This window comes from Gavialis gangeticus, unplaced genomic scaffold, assembly GCF_001723915.1.
Source record: "Gavialis gangeticus isolate Ggan-Ray unplaced genomic scaffold, GavGan_comp1, whole genome shotgun sequence".
Taxonomy (NCBI): domain Eukaryota; kingdom Metazoa; phylum Chordata; order Crocodylia; family Gavialidae; genus Gavialis; species Gavialis gangeticus.
In genome coordinates this window covers 40,053,816-40,076,911 of record NW_017728998.1, presented here as the reverse complement: position 1 = coordinate 40,076,911, position 23,096 = coordinate 40,053,816, and the positions used below count along the sequence as shown (strand labels likewise).

The 23,096-nt window shown below is 43.7% G+C and overlaps 1 protein-coding gene across 3 annotated transcripts in view; it reads left to right on the top strand.

Moving 5' to 3' along the window:
* Window positions 1-23,096, top strand: part of LOC109289627 (dipeptidase 2-like) — a 63,361-nt gene that overhangs the window by 34,488 nt on the left and 5,777 nt on the right. For all 3 annotated transcript variants that reach the window (XM_019505741.1, XM_019505740.1, XM_019505739.1), the window contains exons 2-10: window positions 1,653-1,938; window positions 5,197-5,323; window positions 5,918-6,047; window positions 6,232-6,373; window positions 7,712-7,781; window positions 8,853-9,029; window positions 9,440-9,527; window positions 10,240-10,315; window positions 14,281-14,416. In XM_019505741.1, the coding sequence (XP_019361286.1) occupies window positions 1,673-1,938; window positions 5,197-5,323; window positions 5,918-6,047; window positions 6,232-6,373; window positions 7,712-7,781; window positions 8,853-9,029; window positions 9,440-9,527; window positions 10,240-10,315; window positions 14,281-14,416 (1,212 nt within the window). In that variant the 5' untranslated portion in view covers window positions 1,653-1,672. The remainder of the gene's footprint in view (window positions 1-1,652; window positions 1,939-5,196; window positions 5,324-5,917; window positions 6,048-6,231; window positions 6,374-7,711; window positions 7,782-8,852; window positions 9,030-9,439; window positions 9,528-10,239; window positions 10,316-14,280; window positions 14,417-23,096) is intronic.

Genomic DNA, 23,096 nt, shown 5'->3' with positions numbered 1-23,096 from the left:
TGGACTCAGCCTGGCTGGGTGGCAGAGGAGCCCTGAGGGTGGCAGGACCTGGCTGGGCAGTGTTCAAGGGGGGTCTGGGGAGCTGGAAGGGGGAGGGGCCAGGTAGGTCAGGGATTGAGGGGTCCGGGGAGCTGACGGAGTTGGCGGGGTCACCCCCATGGTCCCCTCTCCCCTCCTTCAGCCCCCCCCATCCCTTACTCACCAGCACTGGAGCTCTGGTGTTGAACATGTGGCCTGGCCAGCCACACATTTCAGCACCAGGGCAAGGGGCCAACTATGGAGATGCTCTTGCAGCCAGAGCATCTCCCTGGAGGAACCAGCCTCCAGGGAACCATGGTCCAGGACTGTGCCCTGACCCAATTTTTTTTTGCTTCAGTTTTTTTTAGACCCCTGGATATCCATGGGTCTAATTTTCTGCCTGTGCCACAAACTTGCAGCACAGGGAACATTTTTTCATTCCCGCACATGCATCTTGCCCTGCCTCAAAGGGGTTTGAGGCAGAGCAAGAGGCACGTGCGCACTCATCTGGATGCACTCATGGGTGATTTGAAGAATTCTGTTATTCTGTAAGGTCCAGACAGATTTCTGGTTTGACTGAGACTGGCTAGGGGACAGTAGTGCCCTCAGGAAAAAAGATCTGGTTGGAGCCCCAAGAACACCCAAAAGAATAGTTGGGGACAAGGCTTGGGGTTAGGTCAGCCTAAGGTTTGTCACAATCATGTGTCTTATTTTTGTGATTCCTTTTTAAAGCCCATTTTCTTGAGTCATGAGATTTATGGAAACATCTTTCTTAAATTATATACTGGCAAATATTTCCATAAAAAAATTAAAAATTAATGGTCCAGACATAAGGACATATGGTCCAGAACATATGGACATATAAGGACATATGGTCCAGACCATAAGGACTAATGGTTCAGACACAAGGACTCAAAAATCACAATCTTGAAAGACCATGAAATATATCCCTTCCAGTCTGCGTATCCACGAACATGAAAGCTAAAAAAAAAAAAAAAAAAAAAAAAAAAAAAAAAAAAAAAAAAAAAAAAAAAAAAAAAGGAAGAGAGAGGTTTGGGTTTTTTTTTTCATATTTGTGAATATGCAGACCAGAAGGGACATAAATAGCCAACATCAATATTTAATTTTGTAATTCGTGGCCTTTAAGGATTGTAATGTTTGAGTGCTTATATCTGGCAGTTACTGAGAGTAGTATGGTAACATTCCATAACTATGTCATTGGAACATTAGTTAATTTTTTTATTTATGGACATATCTGCCATTATATAATTTGCTAAGAGATGGCATTGTTGGGACAGGTGACCAGGATTTGCTCTTCTGGGTTTTATTTGTAGCATAGCCACAGACTGAAATTATGGGAAAAAAATAATTTCCTCACTGAGCCGATCTCTTCATCTCTTTGAAGATTTAATATTGCTTCCAAAGGGTTCTGGATGTCTAGGAAATGCTTCATAATCCACACTAAGAAGATGTAAAAAAAAGCCTGAGGTGGAAGCAAGTGGATGGGCTACTTTCTTGGTAGTGGGGTGAGGAAGAAAGCAATATAGACATGCCCTTATATTATTTAATCCCTTACTTACTTTATGCACCTCTGGTCTCTTCTTATTCTGTTCATTCTCTTTGTTTTCCTTCAGAATTCATTTGTGCCTTCCCCATGAGACAGGCCTCCACTGTACCAAAACTATTAAGTCTAGAACCTCTACAGACTAGAGAGGTTCCTCATACCCACTGTACGTCGGAGCAGCTCTTTTCTCCAATGGACATCTTCAAGATCAAGATCAATATTGTCTTCAAGATCAAGCTTGCAAACCTGTTCTTGTGGCTTTTGGTGCTTCTCCCTGATGTTTTGGCTTCTTCCACTGATAAAATGGCAGAAGGAAGGGCTGTAGAGCTAATGAAGCAAGCCCGTTTAATCGATGGGTATGTAATGTGTCTTATTTTCAAATAGGTCCAAGCAACTTAAGATTGTTAGCAATCCTAAATCAGTGACCTAAACACAAGGTATCCTTAAATATTGAATATACCATATTTACACAAATATAAGATAATTCACCCAATAATTAGATTCTATATGCAGAAAACTTATACATTTGTTATATTTTTTCAGGTATAGAATTTAATTAATTAGAGGGGGGTTTGGGTGAACAGTTTGGGGCCCCATCTGGTGATGTTTGCCAGACATTTAAGGCTGGTGAAGAAACAGGAATAATTGAAAATGGGAAAGAAAGGCACAGTTCAGCTGTGGAAGTGAAGAGGAAATAAAAATGTATGCAATTTAGTGGATCACCATGACTTCAAAAAGAATTAGCTGTAAGGGGGAGTGTGGTTAATGGACACTATCATTTATCTTATTCAAATGAGCTGTGTTAATCTATCTTTGTGGTGGGTTCCCATTAACATCTAGTTTTTTTGGGCTAAGATTAAATGTAGCACAATTGTGTCCTGCATGTCACTATTTGTAATTGTGTGTGTGCCTAGAAGCCAACTCCTTATTTGACTGTATCACTGTTGTGTGGGGTTTACTTTTCTGTCCTGCATGTCACTATTTGTAATTGTGTGTGTGCCTAGAAGCCAAATCCTTATTTGAATGTATCACTGTTGTGTGGGGTATCCTTTTCTGAATAAGCTATGTGTTTTCCCCCTCTCCCCCCTGCCACTGCTTTTCCCCCTTCTGACCCTCTGAAACCCAGGCTTAGCTGGCTGCATGTTCCATATGTAACTTAGTTGTGTTGATACCCCTACCCCCACCCTCTACTAGGTAGCCCTTTGCTTGGGTCCTCTGTATCTCCTCATGCCTTGAACTTTGCCATCTTGGACTTTAACTTTTTTGGCACCAAGTGGAGGATGTTAGAGCTGACTCCGGCCCTCCTAGTGCTGGCTTGGTATTTCAATACCTCCAGGCCTGGTGCCAGTTTCCTGCAGAAGGAACATCTACACATTTTTTAAGGACCACACACATGTATACTAGGGCTGCGTGAAGCTTTGGTCCCTGATTCAATTCAGCGGAGATTCAGCCCGACTCAGTGGCTGAATCTCCAAATCCTAAATGAATCAAAGGACCCTTTAATCTTTCTGAATTAAATTGGAACCCTCCAAATTGATTTGGAGAGATTTGAAAAGATTCAGTGACTTGGACATAGACACAGCTTTAAATATTTTTTCTACATACCTCTAGGCAGCAGGTGGCTCATGAATGCTGTGATGCTGGGGTGCATGGAATGTCCCATGGGAGTGTGGGGGGCTCCCCAGCGCATTTGGCAGCAGACCCAGAAGTGGACCAGGAGCACTTCCAGTCCACTTCTGGGTCTGCCAGAAAGTGGGCTGGAGGGACCCCCAGCATCCCCCCTTGCTCAGTGACTGGTGCCTCCTGGGTCTGCAGGGGGCACCTGGGGTCCCCTGATAACCAATTGCTGAGCTGGGGGGGATGAGGGGAGCCACCAGCATGCTCCCCGGTGAACCCGGAAGTGGACCAGAAGTACTTCTGGTCCACTTCCGGGTTTGCTTCCAAGCACTTGGGGGGACCCCCACACTTCTGTGGGATGCTCCATTCACCCCAGCATCGCAGTGTTCACGAGCCATGGTGGTACCTTGAAGTATGTGGAAAAAACATTTAAAGCTGTGCCTATGGCCGAATCGCTCATTCTCTGAATCAGCATCACATTTTCAGATTCAGATTCAGCTGAATCGAATCAGGGACAATGATCAAAATCAACAAATCGAATCACTGTCCCTGATTCAGGCCGAATCTGAATCTGAATCAAATAGGGCCCACTTCACATACCCCTAATGCATAGACACACTAAAAGGTTCACATCAGCATATTTACCCAATATGGGCCATGTGTTTTATAATCATGCTCAGTGTTGGCTGCATTTAATCAGCTAGAAAGTTGGTTTCCATTACTGAGCACATGCTGCTTTTGGCAACAGTTTCATGATAGACAGTGTATTTAATGAGATTCTCTTGTATGCAATTATAAGACAAGGGGCTTTTTTCCCCATGCCAATTGTGGGGAAAAATCCTCATCTTGTATTTGAGTAAATATGGTACCCTCATGCAGTTAAGTAGATAGGGGGATCAAGCACAAGCTCTATACTTAAGGGGATTAATACTAGGTTCAAAAAGAGCTGAGGGATAATAATCAACTGTTCAAATGAAAGAATCTAATATAATAGGGTCCGATACCAGGTATAGCAAGCTTAATGCTTAAATGCTAAGTTGCAGTTTCATTTTTCACATTTTTGTAAAGATCTCATTACATCGTTTATGTGCTGTAATAAGAAATGAGGAGTCACATCTGCTAGGACCTGAGCAGCAAAATGGCTTCTGATTTCAGGACTGGGCCTTCAAAACAGAGTTCTGTAAATTGTTTCATGTTGTCAGTTGTCATTGATGAGTGCCCAGGTGACAGTAAAATGTGTTTTTAAAGGCCAGAGGTATAAGCAGCACCTGCTGCATTTTTATATCAATCTCAAAGGGTATTATTTCATATTTAAAGGGTATAATATATACACACTAATTTAGATTAACTTGATCAAGCTACATTAATTCAAGTATTCTCACATTTATTTATTTACCTTTCCATCACACAATCCCACCATCTTTTTCAGCTATGTTTTTAGCTTATATTTGCCAACGATTATAAGGCAGGCAACCTGACCTGAAAGGATGCCCACATAGCTATAAAGAACAATGTTTGTGTTCAGTCTGACCTGACTCTAGAATATAAAGAAAACAGTCAAGTGAGCCTCTAAAGTAGAAGTTGCCTTCAATAGGCATGGCTGCTAATCTTAGATCCCACATCCCATCAGAAACAGTAGGAATGGAGCCAAGAGAATGAATTGGAGAGAGGGACAGAAGAGAAACTTAAGCACCAAGAATAGAAAGGGCAGGAACCTTCAGGGCAGCAGAAAAAAGACTCCCAGGAAAGATGTCTGTTTCAGAAAATGAGGCTCTTTCCAAGCAAACACCATTGAAAGGATGTTGGCAGTTAACACAAGAAGATTCACAGATATACAAAAGTTTAGGGCTGGAAGGGACCTTGTGATATCATTGGGTCCAGCCCCACCCCTGCTCTGGGCAGGAAAGAGTAAAAGTAGATGAAGAAATAAATAAACATTTGAGATAGGAAAGGACCATCTTATTTGTATCTTCAATGCTATTTATTCTACTTTTTAGGCACAACGACCTTGCACTGAAGCTGAGGATACAATACCAAAACAAAATCAGTAGAATCAACTTAATGAACCTTACCACCACACACACAAACATTCAGAAGCTTCAGTCTGGATATGTTGGAGCTCAGGTATGTGCTATCAATGCACATAGCTGATAGAAACATCTTTAAATATGTTTGCCTTATATTTGTATTTGTATACTTGTTCTGTGGGTGGATTTGAGCAAAATTCATATCCGCACCCAGATTTTCACTAAGTCAGATGTTGAATGTGCCAGATGTTAAAGGAAATCTGGAATTTGGGTTCAGCCCATTATAGAGAAAAACAAAACCCCTATGGCTACAAATGTTTTTCCTACAATATTTGTGTTTATCAGACTTTTACATTTCTTTGTTTCAGAATCAGCTACTCTTGACCAAAGCAAAAAATCATTTTTTAATGTCAGCTGAATTAAAACTTATTTAATTCTTCTTCCCTGAAAGCTCTGTGGGAATGGCTGAGAGTGATGACAGCTTGTAATCATTCTTGAAGATTGTGCTCTTGATTCAGAATAGGAAGTGTTTTTTAGAAATCTTGTGATGCAATCTCCATTAGATAGTGCACAAGGGAAACATGATTTTCATGTTTCTGATCTTTTTGCTCAACTGTAGTTCACAAACACAGAAGTTTTTATGATTTGGCAACAAAGGTTATCTGGTTTAATCTCTGTTCATGTCTTTCAGTTTTGGTCAGCATATGTTCTTTGTAGTGCTCAGAACAAGGATGCTGTGCGGCTTACTTTAGAACAGATTGATGTTATCAAGAGGATGTGTAGTGAATACGAAGAACTTGAATTTGTTACAACCTCCCAAGGTGATACTAGTTTTGTGATTAAAAAATGTTTCATTAAAGAGGTTGCATGAGGCAGTTCATGAGTAGAAACACATATCAAATTGATAGTCACGGTAGTTTAATGGTAGTCTGCTGCTCAGTGATATAGCACTAACTCCTTGTCTGTCACTAACTTACCCGGAAATGTCTCCCTTTTAAATTCCAGGTATTGTGGACAGTAAAAAGATAGCATGCTTGATTGGAATAGAGGGTGGTCATTCCATTGACAGCAGTCTGGCAATGCTGAGGGTGTATTATGACCTTGGCGTTCGGTACATGAGTTTAACACACACCTGCAATACTCCATGGTAATTGATGTGCATCTATTTCTGTAACTTTAGTTTTGTGATTTACGGCAGGGGAATTGAAGAAGGGTGACTTGGGGATAGGTCAGCTTGTTATGTGGTGGGTTGAAGATGAAGAATCTATCTGTCCTTCCACATCCTGCAACTTCTTTTAGGATCAGTCCACAGAATTGAGCAGTGTCAAGGATATTGTTACAATCTACCAAATGTTGCCACAGCCATATTTTAGGGAAACTATTTCTAGAAGTGTGAAGACTCTACACTGATTATGTTCTGAGTCTCATGAGCGTTATCATGAGTCCCACAGAAATTCAGTTATAGCACATGGTCTCCCACCAGAAGGGAACTTTTGAGCTAGATGGTCAAATGGCTTGTGCAACAGATTGAGGACTACTCTATATATATATGTACTTGTGACATAGACAAATTACACTGAAAAACTAAGCCAATGTCTTTACCAGAGGCCACTGAAAAGCCTTTGACCAATAACATCATGTGCTGGATGAAAACTGAAGATTTAAAAAACTAAAGGCTGAAAATCATATTTTTAATTCCCAAACCAGTCTCATGTACAGGTGAGAACAGTTAAATAGAGAAACTCTGGTAAATCTGGCTCTTTCTATTTATCCACCTCAGTTTTATCACATTGGCTTCTGATCTTCTGTTTGGCTGATGATGCCAGACTCAGCTTTCTGTAGGGCTTCCTCAGGCAGCCATCCCTGTATCTTCCTACTTGATATAGTCTTTGTGGGTGTGTCTACATGTGTCCCTATGGCGTCTTTGTTACTGCGCTGTCATTTAGTACTTCTTTTTGGTAGGATAACGCCTGTACTGCGCTGTGTGCGCAGTGCATGGTGATGGTTATTTTTAACTGCTACATTGCCATAGCAACACAGTATAATGAGGAATTGTTTTGTTGAGGCGACATAGCTGTGGCCTCATGGTTTTTGGATGCTACATTACCATAGCGCATTGCTACAGCAATGTAGCATCACATGTAGATGCGCCCTGTATCTTGTTATATTGTGTATGAGCAGCAGTTCCTGGCCTAGTCCTGAAGGCAACCCCTCTCATTCAAATGAATTCTACAGACCCACTTCTACCAGGACATAAGAAATAAGTCAATCAAAGTATCTTAACTATGCAATTTAAAAAAATAACCCCTGTCCATGTTGTTCTGCAACTGCCTCAGCACTGTTCACCAGCCTTGATCAGATTGGCATCTTTAACTTGACTATATGACTTCAGAGTGATGTGTTTTCCATATTAGTGTGAGATCTTTTCTGAATCTAACCTGCAAGAACAACAAGATTTTATCTACCTTTTTCTTTTTTTCCGAAGGTCAGAAACTTCATCAAAGCAGATTTATAGCTTTTATCCCCATATTGATGGTCTGAGCAAATTTGGCAAAGTAAGAATCTCTCTTGAATGGCAAGCTAAACAAACTTTTATATCACTAACAGCTGTACAAATTCTGATTCTGTTTTTTGAAAAACAGCTTGTCTTAAAAGGTGTAATAACTAGATCTTGGCCTTCTTACAGTCTGTACCATTTTTCCAGAAGGAGTTGAGGTCAGAGGAATTGATACATCGGGATATGTGAAAAGGCATGCTGAAATTTTGGAAATTGTGCTTGTAGCATTGAAAAAAAATTTAAGGAGCAAATAGTCTCAGATTCTGTCAACACGAGGGAAAAATAATTTGGCAAATGAGTACAGGTCTGTTTTAGAATAGGATGCACAACAAGCAGGAAATTGTGATATTTTGTATTAACAGTAGCATACAGTGAGGTATACAGTGTTGTTGAGCTCTATTTATTACATAGGGGAAGGTGTGGTTCCCCTTTGCCAATACTGGCACAGGTTGTCTCGACTAAATCAAGTAGTCATAGTTTTACAGAAATAAAGGCCAGAAGGGACCATTAGATTATCTAGCATGGCCTTTTTGATGTTATGGGCCGTAGCATTTAACCAAATACCACATATGAAGTGCCAAAACTTTAACTGGGCCAAATATATCAGAAGGTGAAGGGAAGAGACGCTATAAACCTACCAGAACTGAGGGCAGAATTCCTTTCTACTCTCTACTGAGGACTGACTAAAGTCCTGAGGCATAGGATTAAATTATAATTAAGGCAGAGGTGTGAGCACTAGGAGCATGTTGAGGGCATGGAAGTCCTGATGGATGTGATGGGGTTATCCATGTAAATAAAAGTGTGGGAGACCAGGTTCTACGTAACTTATTTTTTGGTAATATGTAGATAAGTCCTTTAAGACTTGGTAACCGTAGTTAACATCATAGGGGAGAGTGCTAGTTTTTATCCACTGGAAACCATGTTGTTCATGAAAACCAGGCAAATAGAGAGCCACACCACTATAGCAATTTTATGATTGGCTGGCATCCACAAAATCTAAGCATACACACTAGATAATGTCACCTTTATATATGTATTACTAATATTGCTGTCTGTAAATCTGTGTTAGGAGGTAGTGAAGGAGATGAACCGCCTGGGGATGATGGTAGATTTATCCCATACCTCAGACTCTACAGCAAGAGCAGCTCTTAACATTTCTAAAGCACCAGTCATTTTCAGTCATTCTTCTGCCTTCTCTGTTTGTAATCACTCAAGAAATGTTCCTGATGATATTCTTCGAAGTCTGGTGAGTGATTTGAAAAAAATGTATAATTTCTTGTTGGCCTGAATCCACATCTGAATTTAGTTCAGTGTTACTTGTAAACAAATTCCTAACCAACAAGTTATGCATTTACCCCTCTGGCTATTGCTTTGAATTAAGTTTCGTGTAGCATCTCAATGACTGAAATGGTTTGGGGTATATTGAGAAGAAACATTGTTAATGAGAGGAGGCTGAATTGGTCTGACTTGTAACCATGGAGTTTTGTTCACTTACATCACGTGCTTAGATCTGAGGTCAGGTATAAAGAGGCCACCCTTGTGTGAAACTATGGGTAGAGGTGTATTCATCCACTGCTGGTTGGAGTGTGACCAGGACATGGGGGCAAAATTTCTGAATAGCCATTCACAGTATATCCCCCTCTCTTTTTCTTTCAGGAAAAAAACAATGGAATTGTGATGGTGACCTTCCAGGCTCAAGCACTGACTTGTGGCACTAACACCGTGAATGTTTCTACTGTAGCAGGTTTGAAGTCGATATATCTGTTTCTTATAGGCTCAGATCAGGTGTAGTTTTTAGTGATGATTTTCCCTATAAATTTCTGAAGAATATGGGCCATACTTCATGTGTGAATCTGCTGATGGATTTTATATCCATGTTATATAAATTATACCTACTCACATATTTACCTGTTACTTGTAAATCTTGTCCTAGAACATTACTTATTGAGCAATAAGAAGAAATGCAAGGCATTAATAAATCACCAGAGGAAAAGATAACCTGAAGTGAAGCCAAGAGCCATTCATTAAGCCTCAGAATGGTAGTTAATTGTCAGGAAATGCCCTGAACCTGCACAGTTAATAAGAGAGTGGAAAACCCTATGGATGTCTGGAATATAATGTATTTCCATTGCTATGCAAAGTATTTCTCAAGAATTCATGTCCTTCACATTAGTTAGCCATATTCTTCAAATTACATTACTTCTGTTATTATTCATGAGATTGCTAGCTAGTGCACTGAATATAAATATTAAATTAGCTATAAAGGGTTTGTCACTTGCATCACGGAATTTAAACTGGTATTATAAATGTATCTTTAGACTTCATATTTATTTGAAATGTATGCAGTGATTAATATAACATTATGGGGCATCTCAACCAAACATTGGTCTGTCTGAAATAGGTTGTTTCTCCTTGCCATGTGTTCAGACTTTCTCTTCTTTGATATTTTATTCTAGATCATTTTGACCACATAAAGGAAATTGCAGGTTCAAAATCAATAGGAATTGGCGGTGACTACGATGGAGCAGAGAGGTTAGTAAAACTATATATTAATTCAGCATAAAGGGCATTTATACACATGCTATGGGAGTGTGGGGGGCTGGGGTGCTTTAATTACAGTGGCTACAAGAGCCACTTTAATTAAAGCACCCGGAGCATCCAGTGTATCAGTGTCCCAGTGCTAAAAAATGGTGGCAGGGGCGCTTTAACTAAAGCTTGTTGAATGAGTTTCAGTTAAAGCACCCCTGCTGCCATTTTTCAGTGAAGGAATACTGATTCACATGACACTGGAGTGTGCTGGAACACAGTAATTACCACACTCCAGCAGAGTTGATTAATCTAGTCTGCACCGACGTGCTGTAGTTACAGCATGTTGGAGCAGCCTCACTACTCATGTATAGGCGCTCATAGTTTTCTCCTTAGACTGTGAGGTTTTTCTTTTAATTTTTTGCAAGAGGCAGCCAAGAACAACTGTATTTTATAGAAGCTACAAAAAATTGCTACATTTTATCAGACAGGAATGTTTAGTTTCATAGTTAGTAGGGTTGGAAGGGACCTGAGCAGATCATTGTGATCATTTTCTTCTCATCGGGGTGCTTATCTATTGGGTGAGGAGTGAAAATCAGCTAGCCAGGACTTTGCTGACCTCTCCACCTCATGACACCTTCCCTATAGTAAGGGATTTCTGTGTACAAAGGTAGGGGAAGGAGAATGCTGGCAGAAAACTAACACAGCCTCAAATGGGAAGTCTTGTGTATTTAGTGTTTCACATTTCAAAATGGCAGCGGTGACACTTTAACTAAAGCTTGTTGGACAAGATTCAATTTAAGCATCCCTACTGCTATTTTAAAACATGGGGGTACTGAATACATAAAGTGTTGCAGGATGATGGAGCCTTCTGAATAGACTGCTTCAGCAGACTTGATTAATAAATGTGTAAAAATTGCCACTGGGACTAATCGGTGGTCTCTGTTACATAGGATCTATGAGTCTGGAGGTCAACCCTCCGCATACTTTGAGGTTAGGAGCATGCAATCAGATTTCCATTTCTTGATTTCCTGTTTGTTCTTCTTGATGACACTGAAAGATCCAGTGTGTAATCAGATGTATAACAAATCTAGCCTACTTGTGAGTTATTGGCTTAACTTTAAAACTTTCCTGCTTTCATAGGTTCATAGTTTCATAGTTGTTAGGGACTGGAAGGGAACTTACAGATCATCGGGTCCAGCCCCCCCCTGCACTTGGGCAGGAAAGACTGCTGGGATCAGATGACCCCGGCAAGGTGGGTATCAAGATGTTTTTTGAAGAACACCAGGGTGAAAGACTATACTACCTCTGGGGGGGAGCCTGTTCCAAACCCTCAGCACTCCACTTGTAAATAAGTTTTTCCTTATGTTTAGCCTGAAGCAATCTTCAGTCAATTTGTGCCCATTATTTTTTGTCCTCCCCAGGGGGCCTTCTTGAATAGACAGTCACTCAAGCCCTGATGTACGCCCCTAATATACTTATATGCTGCCACCAAGTCCCCTCTGAGTCTTCTCTTCTCCAGGCTTAACAGTCCCAAGTCTTTCAGCCTCTTCTCATATGACCTGGTTTCTAGGCCTTTAATCTTGTATGTGGCCATCCTCTGGACTCTCTTGAGCTTCTCCACATCCTTCCTGAAGTGCGGTGCCCAGAATTGAATGCAGTACTCCAGCTGTGGTCTCACAAAGGCTGAGTACAGCGGGAGGATGACGTTCTTAGACTTGCTTGAGATGTCTCGGTAGATGCATGCCAGTGTTTCATTAGCTCTGCTAGCAATGGCATTGCATTGGTGGCTCCTGTTCATTTTGTTGTCAGCTGTGACACCCAGGTCTCATTCAGTTGTGGTGCTGGCAAGCATATCACTGCCAAGACTGTAAGTGTGTTGTGGATTATTTCTCTTCAGATGGAGTACTTTACATGTCTTCATATTAAACAACATCAGGTTGAGGTCTGCCCTCTTCACAAGCCTGTCCATGTTGGCCTGTATTGCCAGCCTGTCTTTGAGCATGATCACGCTTCCCCATAGTTTGATGTTGTCAGTTTCCTTTTAATACCCAAATTCAAATCATTGATGAACATGTTGAAGAGAACTGGTCTGGGTACTGAACCCTGAGGGATGCCACTCGTCACCTTCCACCATGATGACTCAGTTCCATCAATCAAGACCCTTTGGGTCCTACCATGGAGGCAGTTACCTAGCCACCAGACAGTAAAGTAGTCTAGGCTGCATTTTCCCAATTTAACCATGAGGACATCATGGAAGACCAGGTCAAAGGCCTTTTTGAAGTCCAAGAATATGATATCAACCTCATTTCCCCTATTCAGGTGGCAAGTTATCTGATTGTAGAAGGATATGAGGCTGGTCTGGCATGACCTGCCCGTAACAAAGTCATGTTAGCTATCCTTCAGAATATTGCCTTCAGTTAGCCTGTCAGTGATAGATTCTTTGATAATTTTCTCCAGGATTTTACCAGGTATTGAGGTCAAACTGTTTGGCCTGTAATTTCCCCATTCCTCCTTTCTCCCTTTCTTAAAGATAGGCATCACATTAGCCTTCTTCCAGTCTTCTTGGACCTCTCCTGAGTGCCGCAAGCCTTCAAATAACTTTACCATAGGTTGCACAACAGTGTCAGCCAGTTCTTTTAGCACTTTTGGGTGTAGTTCATCTGGTTCTGCTGACTTGTAGATATTTAGCCTTTGTAGGTGTTCCCCCACAAGATCTACACCAACTATGGGAGAGTGGTCACCCTCACCATGATCATCCTGTATCCTGTCAAGCAGGCTAGCACCCTTGGACTGGTGGAATATCGATGTGAAATATTCATTCAGGGGTTCGGTTTTGTCCTGAGTGTTGGTTATCAGCTGTCCTATTCATTCTTCTTGTACTGATTCAGCTTGCTTCATTCTTCAGAGGCACATAGTCACAGAAGTCAGCCGAGTTAGCTTGGAACAATACTACACCTGGAAAGTAGGCAGACACTTAGATTTGATCAGAAAATACCCATCTAGTCTTAAAGGGATTGGACAAACCATAACTTTTACAGCCCTGTGTCCAAAAAGGCTGCAGTTAGCAACAATACGTCTTGTTTTATACATTTCATGAGGGGGTGCAATTCGATATTGTTGGGAAGACTCTTAATGTGTTGACTTAACCCCATCAGAAAGTAAAACACAGATAGTTTGCTAAGGACATTCTGAAAACAATGACTACTGTTGAAGAAGAAATTGCGGAGCAGTACTAATAGTTCCAAAATAATCCCAAAGGCTCATCAAGGAGGTTTGTTTCTTTTTGCTTTAGCTCCTTTAGCTGGACAGGAATAATGACACAACATCTATCATGCTTATTGTTTTCTCTTCAAATGGAGTGTTCTATGTATCTTTCTTTGCTATATGTCAAAAATTCCAATTGAGTTCAAAACTTTGACCCTCTAGTTTTTTTGATAAATGATTTGGTGACTAATGGAGTGCAAAAAAATGTCCACTTTTTCATTAAGTTATATGCTTTTGGTTGTATTTTTAAAAGTCTTCAGTTAGATAGATAAAATACACTAAAATCTTCTGTTACATAGTTGTTTTCCTGAACATCAGGCATGTGCTGTATAAAATGAAGGGAGAAATAACTGATAAATGATTACCGGACAAGTGGTGTTTTTGTTGGTTTGTATTACTGCTCAAGCTGCTTTAATGTTGGCACATAATGTTGTTTTTTCATTGGAAAACAATGTTTAGTTATTCTAATAGGATAGTCCCTGGAGAAAGGATGTTGCTTGGTACAGCTGTGGGGATCAATCGGGCTCCAGGTGAAGCTAATTGGACTCAGAATTTTGACTTCTCTGAAAAAGAATTATGTCCCCAGTGAGCCAGGCCACAAAGTGCTGACTCTGACCCTTACCCTATCATCTCCCTTTTAAAATCACTAGCTACATTATTTAACAGGTCTGTGCTGCTTGTCATTCTGTTATTCTTGCTAATAGTTTCCCTAAGGGTCTGGAAGATGTTTCAAAATACCCTGCTTTGATTGAAGAGCTTCTCAGAAGAGGATGGAACGAGGCAGAACTGAAAGGGATTTTAAGGGAAAACTTTCTCCGTGTTTTCAAGGAGGTGGAAAAAGTAAGATTGAAATAGATAACAACCATTTTGGTCTCACCATTGAATATTCGGTTCTTATGAAAGCAGAGAAGAAAACATAGCTCTTGGAATTGCACTTTTTGCTGTGGAGGAAAAATATGAAAAAAGACTAGGGATTTAGTAATGTGATACCAAACAGCACAAAAAGACAAGAATGAGGACAAAATAAATGAGATGGAAAGAGAGTAGTCTTTGATTCTATGCCAAATTACTTCTCTATTTTCTACCTATAAATATATCAGTATGAGAGGTACCACTTCAATTATGCTCACTGGGCAAGTCTACATGAGATGCTTTACTGCACACAGGCATTTGTACACATCCATTTTTTTGCCCTTTCCTGTGCTCCAATAGCATGACTGATTGCACAAGTGGGTTTTCCTGATGCTTTAAAAGTCTTTGTGGTGCATTAAAGTAAAACTCCTTGGATGTAGTTTAGTTTGGCTCACTGTGAATTAAAGTATCATTTCTATTGATTTGTTACGCACAAACACAAAGATACTCAAAGACATGCAATGAGCCTCTTTGTCTACCAGATGTCTCTTTGAATTGCAGCTGCCTCATTTTGATAAATCAGTGTAATGTGTTTCCCTGAACACCAGGTGTAGTATGGCAGATGCAGTAGTCCACCCAGCCCCACATGCATCATTATTCATTCTCCTATACCGACACCTGTGGAGGGACACACCACCACTCACGCCCTGGCCATGCCCTGGAGAGGGTGACAATGGCACCATTGCCCCATTACTGCTCCTGCCCCTGACTGAACACAGCCTGTAGCTGCTGCTTTTTTTTTTCTTTGTGCCATGTGCTGGCTCCTGGCCACAACATTTGCAGTTGCACAAGGTCACCCCATAGTCAGAGAGACCTATGGCAGCTGGCAGCTCTTAACTGAGAATGGCACAGTTACTACATAGCCTGCCCCAGGTTCAGTCTAAGAACAAACCACTTGCATGCCTACAGGATGGGGGGTGGGAGGGCATGGACTGCTTTCATTTCCCTTTCAGTCAGACAGTTAAATAGTGCACACCTTGTCCATGCATGCAGCCCATAGCTGCCCCCTTTTTTTTTGTGCTGGGGGTTATCCAGTCCCCCATTTAGACTCATGGCAGCATGCGAGATTGTGCTAGGAGTGGGCAGGCACCAGCTGCTAAATGCAGCCATCCCATAGCTCCCAGGTTCCCTTGCGCTGCCACATCAGTCATGATTGCATGGTCTCACCCCATCCTGCTGGCCCTAACTTCTGACAGCATCCCTAGCCCTGGCAGTACCCATCACTCCTAACCTGCAGTCAGTGCCCCTGCCACCCCTTCCATAGGTGGATTAACGCATGGGCCAGCTGGTTCCGGGCCTGGGGGGCAGCGTGTCCCACTCCAACTGCTGCTGCTGTGGTGCTAGCCCAATACAGGGCCAAGAGCTGCGGGGCAGGACATAGGAGGGGTGCACAGGGCCCCAAGGAATCTTAATCTTCCTCCATGTGCCATGCTGTTGCCACTTGGGGATTCACTGGGTTTTCCAGTATTAGTTAAAATAAGCTCCCCTGATGTTTCAAACAAATGTTTATTTGCAAGTGAGGATAGCAGACACATTGAAATAAAAGGAAACAGATAATTCTCTTTTACATAATTAACCTTTAGTGATTTATTCACCCCAACTTACATAAATAACAATCCAACCATTACAGAATTTTCAAGAAGCAGTAAGCACTCTTCAGCTTAGTAAACCTGTGGAACCAAGTGATACAGTTACATTTGGGGAAAAGCGAGCAGAGGGGGGACCCCAGGGCCATTGGGGCAGAGAGCAAAGGGAGCAGGCAGACAGACCTACACCCAAAACTCTCCCCCACCATGCACCCAACTGACACCATTACATGTGGGGAAAAGTGATCAGGAGCTCTCTGCCCCACTGGCCATGGGGTGCCCTCCATGCTTGCAGGTAACAGCCAATAAACAGAGGCAGCAGGCAGGCAGACAGACCTAGAACCACTGCCCTAAGCTTGCAATTCCAGGTTATAAAAGACTATTTTGTTCAATATGAAAGGCAGCTACTTGAGAAAATTCAGTCTATAACTCACCACTCTTGTGAAGTAGCGAATGTTAGTGAATGGCAACAAAGACACTGTGAGTTTTAAATGAAAGATACACAAGAAAAATTCAAGAACCTTCAGGAAAAGATGGCAGAATTACTACAGTGGCTTAATCCAGTGACTGATAATTAATTCAGATGTGCATTATTAATGAGCTCTTGGTATTTTTCCATCAGAAGGAATAAGTAGGATTGCTCTTGGATGAAGCAGTTTGCAAGGGAGGGCTTGAGGCACTTTTTGCACCTGTTTAGAAACTATTTGCCTCGAGGAGAAGAGGGTGATTTTTTTTTTTTAATAACCTCTGGTGCTCTTTGGAATTTTACCCTGTACGAAAGATTTTCTGGGGACCTTTTTAAAACAATGATAAGAGCAGAAGTATCATGGCCCACTGGCAGAATAATATTGACCTGCAAACAGTTTTAACTTTACCATGTAACTACACATTTAAACAAAAAAAATTATAGTACTTGTCGGTTATTTTTTAAATGGTTATTTAAAGCCCATACATCTCCAGATCTTCATGGAGGATGGGCACTTTCACTTTACATTGTCCCAGGACAGGATTTTAAAAATACCTTATGTTCTTTAACCAGTAGGTACCAGCAGTGCTAGAAGACAAAAATTTAAATATAGATTGGATTCTGAGGTGACCTCCAGCATGTGGGGCAAAGCAGGAGCCAACCACTTTATTTATCATTTTTACTTATTTATCATTTGACCGTACTATATTTACCACCTTTACTTGCAAGCAGGGATGGCACACTATGGCCAGCAGGGCAGAGAGCAGAGGTAGCAGAAAGGCAGACAGACCTAGAACCGCCAACCCCACTAACCCCCACCATGCAACCAACCAAGTAACAGTAACAGTGATCAGGACCTAAGAGATTTATCGGCAGTTACCATGTGTCCACCATGCATGGTTTTTATGGACAGTATGTGTAGGAGCATTGCAAGTTAACACTGACGTGCCTCAACCACACCACGCAGGGAATGATGGCATGTCTGGGTGTTGTTCTCAGGCTTTGTATATGATCTGCTTTTCTTCTGTAGTGGTGGTGGCAGCAGCAGTGGCAGCAGCGACAACATATAAATCAGAGCTGAAAACAGGAAGGAATGTGTGTGTGTATGTGTGTGCGCGTGCGTGTGCACGTGTGTGTGTGGGGGTGGTATTAGATGAGCTCTGAACACCTGAACAGTATTCACAAGCAAGCACAGCCCCCATGCTTTGCAGTGCCCTTCACCTCCCTGCGTGACAATCAAATCCCACCCCCACATTTAGTTGTCAGTTGAAGTAAACTATGCCTCACCCACATATCATGTCACTTGTCTGCAATCCCCCATCCTGCCACCCCTCTGCCCCCCCGCAGAGTCCAGCCCAATCTCAGATACCATTTCATATGTTGGGATGTCAGTTTCCAATGGCTAGACATACTGGTTGTGGAGGACAATGTCCCCATAGCTCCCCTGTCATGATGCCCTCTTACACAACTCTGTGTTGGAAAGCAGCTCTCATACTGGACTTCAGCCTGCATTTGAGTGCTGTCTTGTTGTGCCCCTGCTGGGCAACTCTCCTTGGAGACATCCTCATGGGACCACATTGCCTTAGTCTTACACACCCTGGCTCGCTGTCTTCTTCTGTCTCTGGCCTGCTGACTTGTCTCCTCAGCCTCAGACATCTTGGATCAATAAGGTGTACCTGTACCCCGACCGCTGCTCCCTCAATTTAGAGGTCTGCTGTTCAGAGGATCAGAAAAAAAAAAAAGTTTACCCTTCCCCCATCCTCATTGCAGTGCAAAAATACCCATCAGTGTAGACATGCTGGCACCATCCTGGCAATTGCTTTGCACAAGAGCGCCAAAACTGTGTGTAAGAAATGGGCCATGTACTGACAGGCATGCCAGGGAGGGTCGCCAGTCATAATTGCAGTCTCAGCTCACAGTCAGCCTCACATCCTTTGCCTCCCCCCACCCCCACGGAAACAGTGCCTGCCAGTGGCACAAATAGAAAACATTGTCTTTCCCTGAAACTTACAAGTTCCCGGTCATGCATCCTTTTGCATCACGGGAACAGAAACCATTCTTTGGGTCTCTGGAGGAACCTCTGATGCAGGAACTGCATCCGAAGTAGTTTCCTCCTCCTTCTCCTCTTCATCTGTGCTACTCCATAAAATTGGAGGGGAGATTGGGGTCATGTTCAGGGTCACCTCCTCTTGGGCATCCGTCTCATCCAGCACCATGGAGCAGTCTCTCCATTCTTCTGACATGGTCACGGTTTCCCACTCAGGACATTGAGGCTCCTTCTGTAGGTGTGCTCTCCAGGACAATGCTGGTTCCAAACAACCAGAGACAGGAAGCCTTGCCCACATCTTTGGAGAGAATGATGGATAGCTGGTCATAGAAAGGAACAATTGTGCACCCTGCCCCAGAATGTGAGTGCTTATCCTTGGCCTGATAAAATGCACATCTCAGGGCCTTGATCTTGCTCTGGCACCATGTCCAGTCCTGGTTGTGCCTTTGCACCTGCATTTCTTTTGCTATTGCGGTATACATCAGCTTATTCCTCCTACTTTCCAGCTGCTCTATGATCTTTTCATCTGACCAAATGTCAGTCAAGTCCTTCAGTTCTTCCTGGGTCCAGTTGGGGCCCCAGTTGATGGATGTAGCAGCCTCCTGTTCTGTTGCCTGCATACTGCTGGACTTCGTTTTCTGAGACATTGGGGAAGCTGTTTGTGTCCAAGAAGTTGTCAAGACCAAGGTCTTCTGACAACTGAGTCACGACAGGTCACTGGCAAACTTGGCAGGGCTCTTATATAGAGACACAGTGTGGTTTCCCTCCAGTGTCCCCACAGTGGGACCCACACTTCCGTGCTCTCACATTGGAACCCTTACTCCAGTGCCTCATGTCAGGACTCTCGTTCCCATGCCCTCACACTGGCACTCACAATCCCTATGCTCTCACATTGGGACTCTCGATCTGTGTGCCCACACACTGGGCTCACAATCGCACTTACTTGGGGCTCCCAGACTCTCCCTTTGCCTTGGGCTCCCTGCCCAGCCTTGGACCCTCTTGATCCCCTCACACCCCACACTAGGCCTCAGCCCCCTTGCCTGATGCTAGGCCTCAATCCCCTTGCCCCCTGGAGCTTCACATACAGCTCCTTGGGACTCAGAATTCCAGCCCCCTGGAGGCTTACACCCGGCTCCTTTTATATGCCTCAGGGCTTGGTGTGGGCCTGGGCTGTCTCAGGCCCCTTCATGACCTGGACCCTGCTTCAGGCTCCACACAGTAACCTGGGCCCTTGCTTTGTTTTTGGCGTGTGGTTCCCTAGCCTTTCCCCTCCCCAGAGTAACCTGCAAGGCAGCAGGGGCTGAGGCTTTCTGGAGTCCATACTCACCCTTCACTGGGGAAGCATAGGTGTGGCATTCCCTGTGGACTGCTGTGCCAGCAGCAGCCGCACCACACCATCCAGCCCCAGCAGGGTGTAGTTTTAGGTCATGCCCCAGGACCAGGAGCCTCCACTATCCCCATAGCTCCTACCTGTACCTTTAAGATGTCATGAGCAGCAGCTCCAGCCAGGTGCTCTCTCTCTCTGACTGCTTGCAGCAGACTGCTGGCTCTCCTGCTCAAGGCCTGTTCTTATAATAAACAACTGGGCCCTGTTCCCAATCAGGCAATTGTGCCTGGGGAGAGGTTGCTTTCAAACCAGGGTTTTTGCAGGCCTGGACTCTTTTCTGGGGAGAAATGCTTCCTTCAAACCTGGGCTACTGTGGGACAAGGCTCTTTTCTTGGGCAATGTTTGTTTAAAAACAGGGTTCTTGCAGGTCAGGGCTGTTTTCTGGGGAGAGGCTTCTTTCAAAGGACAATAACCCAAGAATGAGTAGGGACACCTGAGAACTATTTATCATTTTCTAGGTGTGCCTATTCCATGATCCGGTAAAAGACAGTATCATGAACCCAGGATGCATGAATGGGTTCCAGAGGTCATCCTAAACACCACATTTGAGTTTGAACTGTTTGGGCAGTACATAACCTTCCCCACACCCACCTACCACAGTAAAGGGAAAAGGCTCTGCTGCACCAACACCCAGGACACAGACACCTGACCAGGATAATTACTGACATGCAGACAGGAGGTCACTTGCAATTCTAAATGATTGTATGCAGCTCCCATTATCATTCAGAGCCCCACTCCCATGTACCCCGCTGCTTGGTGGTGGTGCTGTGTGTTAAGAAGCATCCCTGCTGCATATGTCCAAATGACCTGGCTTTGAGAAATCCAGACAGGATGAGTGAGGAGGACCAAATGGAGATTCCAGATGAAATGCATGAGGACAGGGACATGGAAAATAGTGACAAAATGAGTGAAGAGGCTGAAATGGAGAATCTGGATGACAGGAGGAGGAGAAGCAGGATGAGGAAGTGGAACTGTTGTTAAGTATCCTGCTGTTGGCCTTGGGGTTACTGTATAAAATAGTGTCAGAGCTAATGATAGCAGCACATGCTATGTTCCTGCTTCTAAACACTTGTGATGAAAGGCCTGCATGTAGATGTGCCTCGCGAAAAAAGGCACTTTGATGTGCGGTGGAGTGGAATAGACGAGAGGCGGGTACAGAAGTGGATGCTGACAGGGCTCTCTGGATCACCCTCAGGAGCAGCAACCACAGGGCCTGGCCTATGTGAGCAGCTCAGACTGGTGGGAGTGAATTGTACAGACTACTTGGGACAATCAACAGTGGCTCGAGATGTTCTGAATGACCAGGGTGGCCCACATTGTCTCAATGCTGGGGCCAAAAATTGTGAGGCAGAACACTGCCTTGTGTTGGGCTATTGTGCCAGACAAAAGAATGGCCATGGCCATCATGAAACTGGCCACCCAATCCAGCCTCTGCTATGTTGTGAGCCAGTTTGGCATGGCACGCACAGCTCAGTGCCCAACACTCAGTAGCCTAGCCTCCCTGGATGGACCATGTCCTGCGAAGGGTTAATTAAACCTCTCCTTTGCCCAAGTTGGGAGGGGGGGCGGAGGGAAGTGATGGTATAAGCAGCCTGCAAGAGTCCTCAGGTTTTTGGCGTGTGTGTGTTGGGGGAGGGGGCGGGGGCGTTGTTTGCCTTGGTTGTTGGGAGGACAGTAATCCTAAAGATGTCTGCTGCTTTTAATGCTATATCCAGTCAGATTCCAGCTATCCAGCTATTCAGCCATCTTCTTAGCCACCTTTAAAGACTATATACAATTGTGCAAAAATGCTTTTTCAAGTAAAGGGCAGGTGTCCTTTTATTACACCTTCTTGTTTCTTGATGTGCTGAGATACATCTACATGCCATGCCATTAGGTCTGGTGGAAAGACTGGGGTGGGGAGAGGCGGTGCGGGCTATAGCCACCCCAACATTTCACAGAGCTGTGACACACGCCATACACAGGTGTGCACGTATGTTTAGGTATTCATGGTTTCACTGCGCAGCTGCAGCAGGAGACCCCATGAAAACCGACCCAAGCCCCGACAGCTGGGGGATGCTGGGAAATGTAGTCCTGAAACATGAAAAACAAACTGTTACTCAGGCATCAGTTTTTGTCTCCCTCCCCACCATGATATATTACCGCATGGTCTTGGTGGTGTACACACCACCACCACTACCGCAGGTGGTGTACTTCCTCCCCACACACTAGCTGCAATTACCACCAGTGACATAGAGAAGGATGAGAAACAGGTGGGTAGGCCACTTGCTCCTCACCCCATAAAAATTATATTTATATAATTATAAATAAAAATTATATTTCACCTATTGATATTTATTTCCTTACATGGGAGTTCATGTGGTTCAGGGGCATTGGAGGGAATGATACGGTTGGGCACGGGGGTTCCTGCCATGGTCCGCCTCCTGGAGACTGGAGCCTAGGGGGGTGCAAGTGGCAGAGTGCCTATTTGGGTGGGGGGGAAAGCTGAAAGGTCCTCTCCCCAGATGGGTTTGGGGGTTGATGGGGTGGGGTTGTGATGACCATGGGTTACCATGGGGATCATTTGCTTAGGGGGTAAGAAGGATCTTTTAAGTGGGTATAGGGGCATGGGAGGAGATGGGGGAGTGGTGGGAATTCACATGGTTTTGGGGTGTCCATGGCTTGGTGGGGAGCTGTTAAGGGTGGGGGCTAGTGTGAGGCTCCCTGTGGGGGTGGGGTTTCAGGAGTGAGGGGATTAGTGCTGTATTACTGGTTTACATGTACCCCCTGCTGTAATTCAGTAGGGAAGACAGCAGAAGGGTAGATTGGTATGTGGCTCCCCCTGCTGGAATTTACAGGGAATTGCACAATGAGCTTAATTAGTTTGAAAGCCTAGTACATGCAAACACTGATGAGACACTAAAATACACAATATAAAATTTTAAAAATCTATTGAATTTAATGAGGATTAAACCCTGTGACATGTACAGGTGCCCCACTAGACTAATCACCACTGTAAATCATCATTGAGCCGGACTCGAGGGGATCGCCTTCAGACCTCAGGTTGGGGAGGACCGGGTTAGAAAGCTTCTGGAGGGGCTGGACGCGTTCAAGTCAGCGGGTCCGGATGATCTCCACCCCAG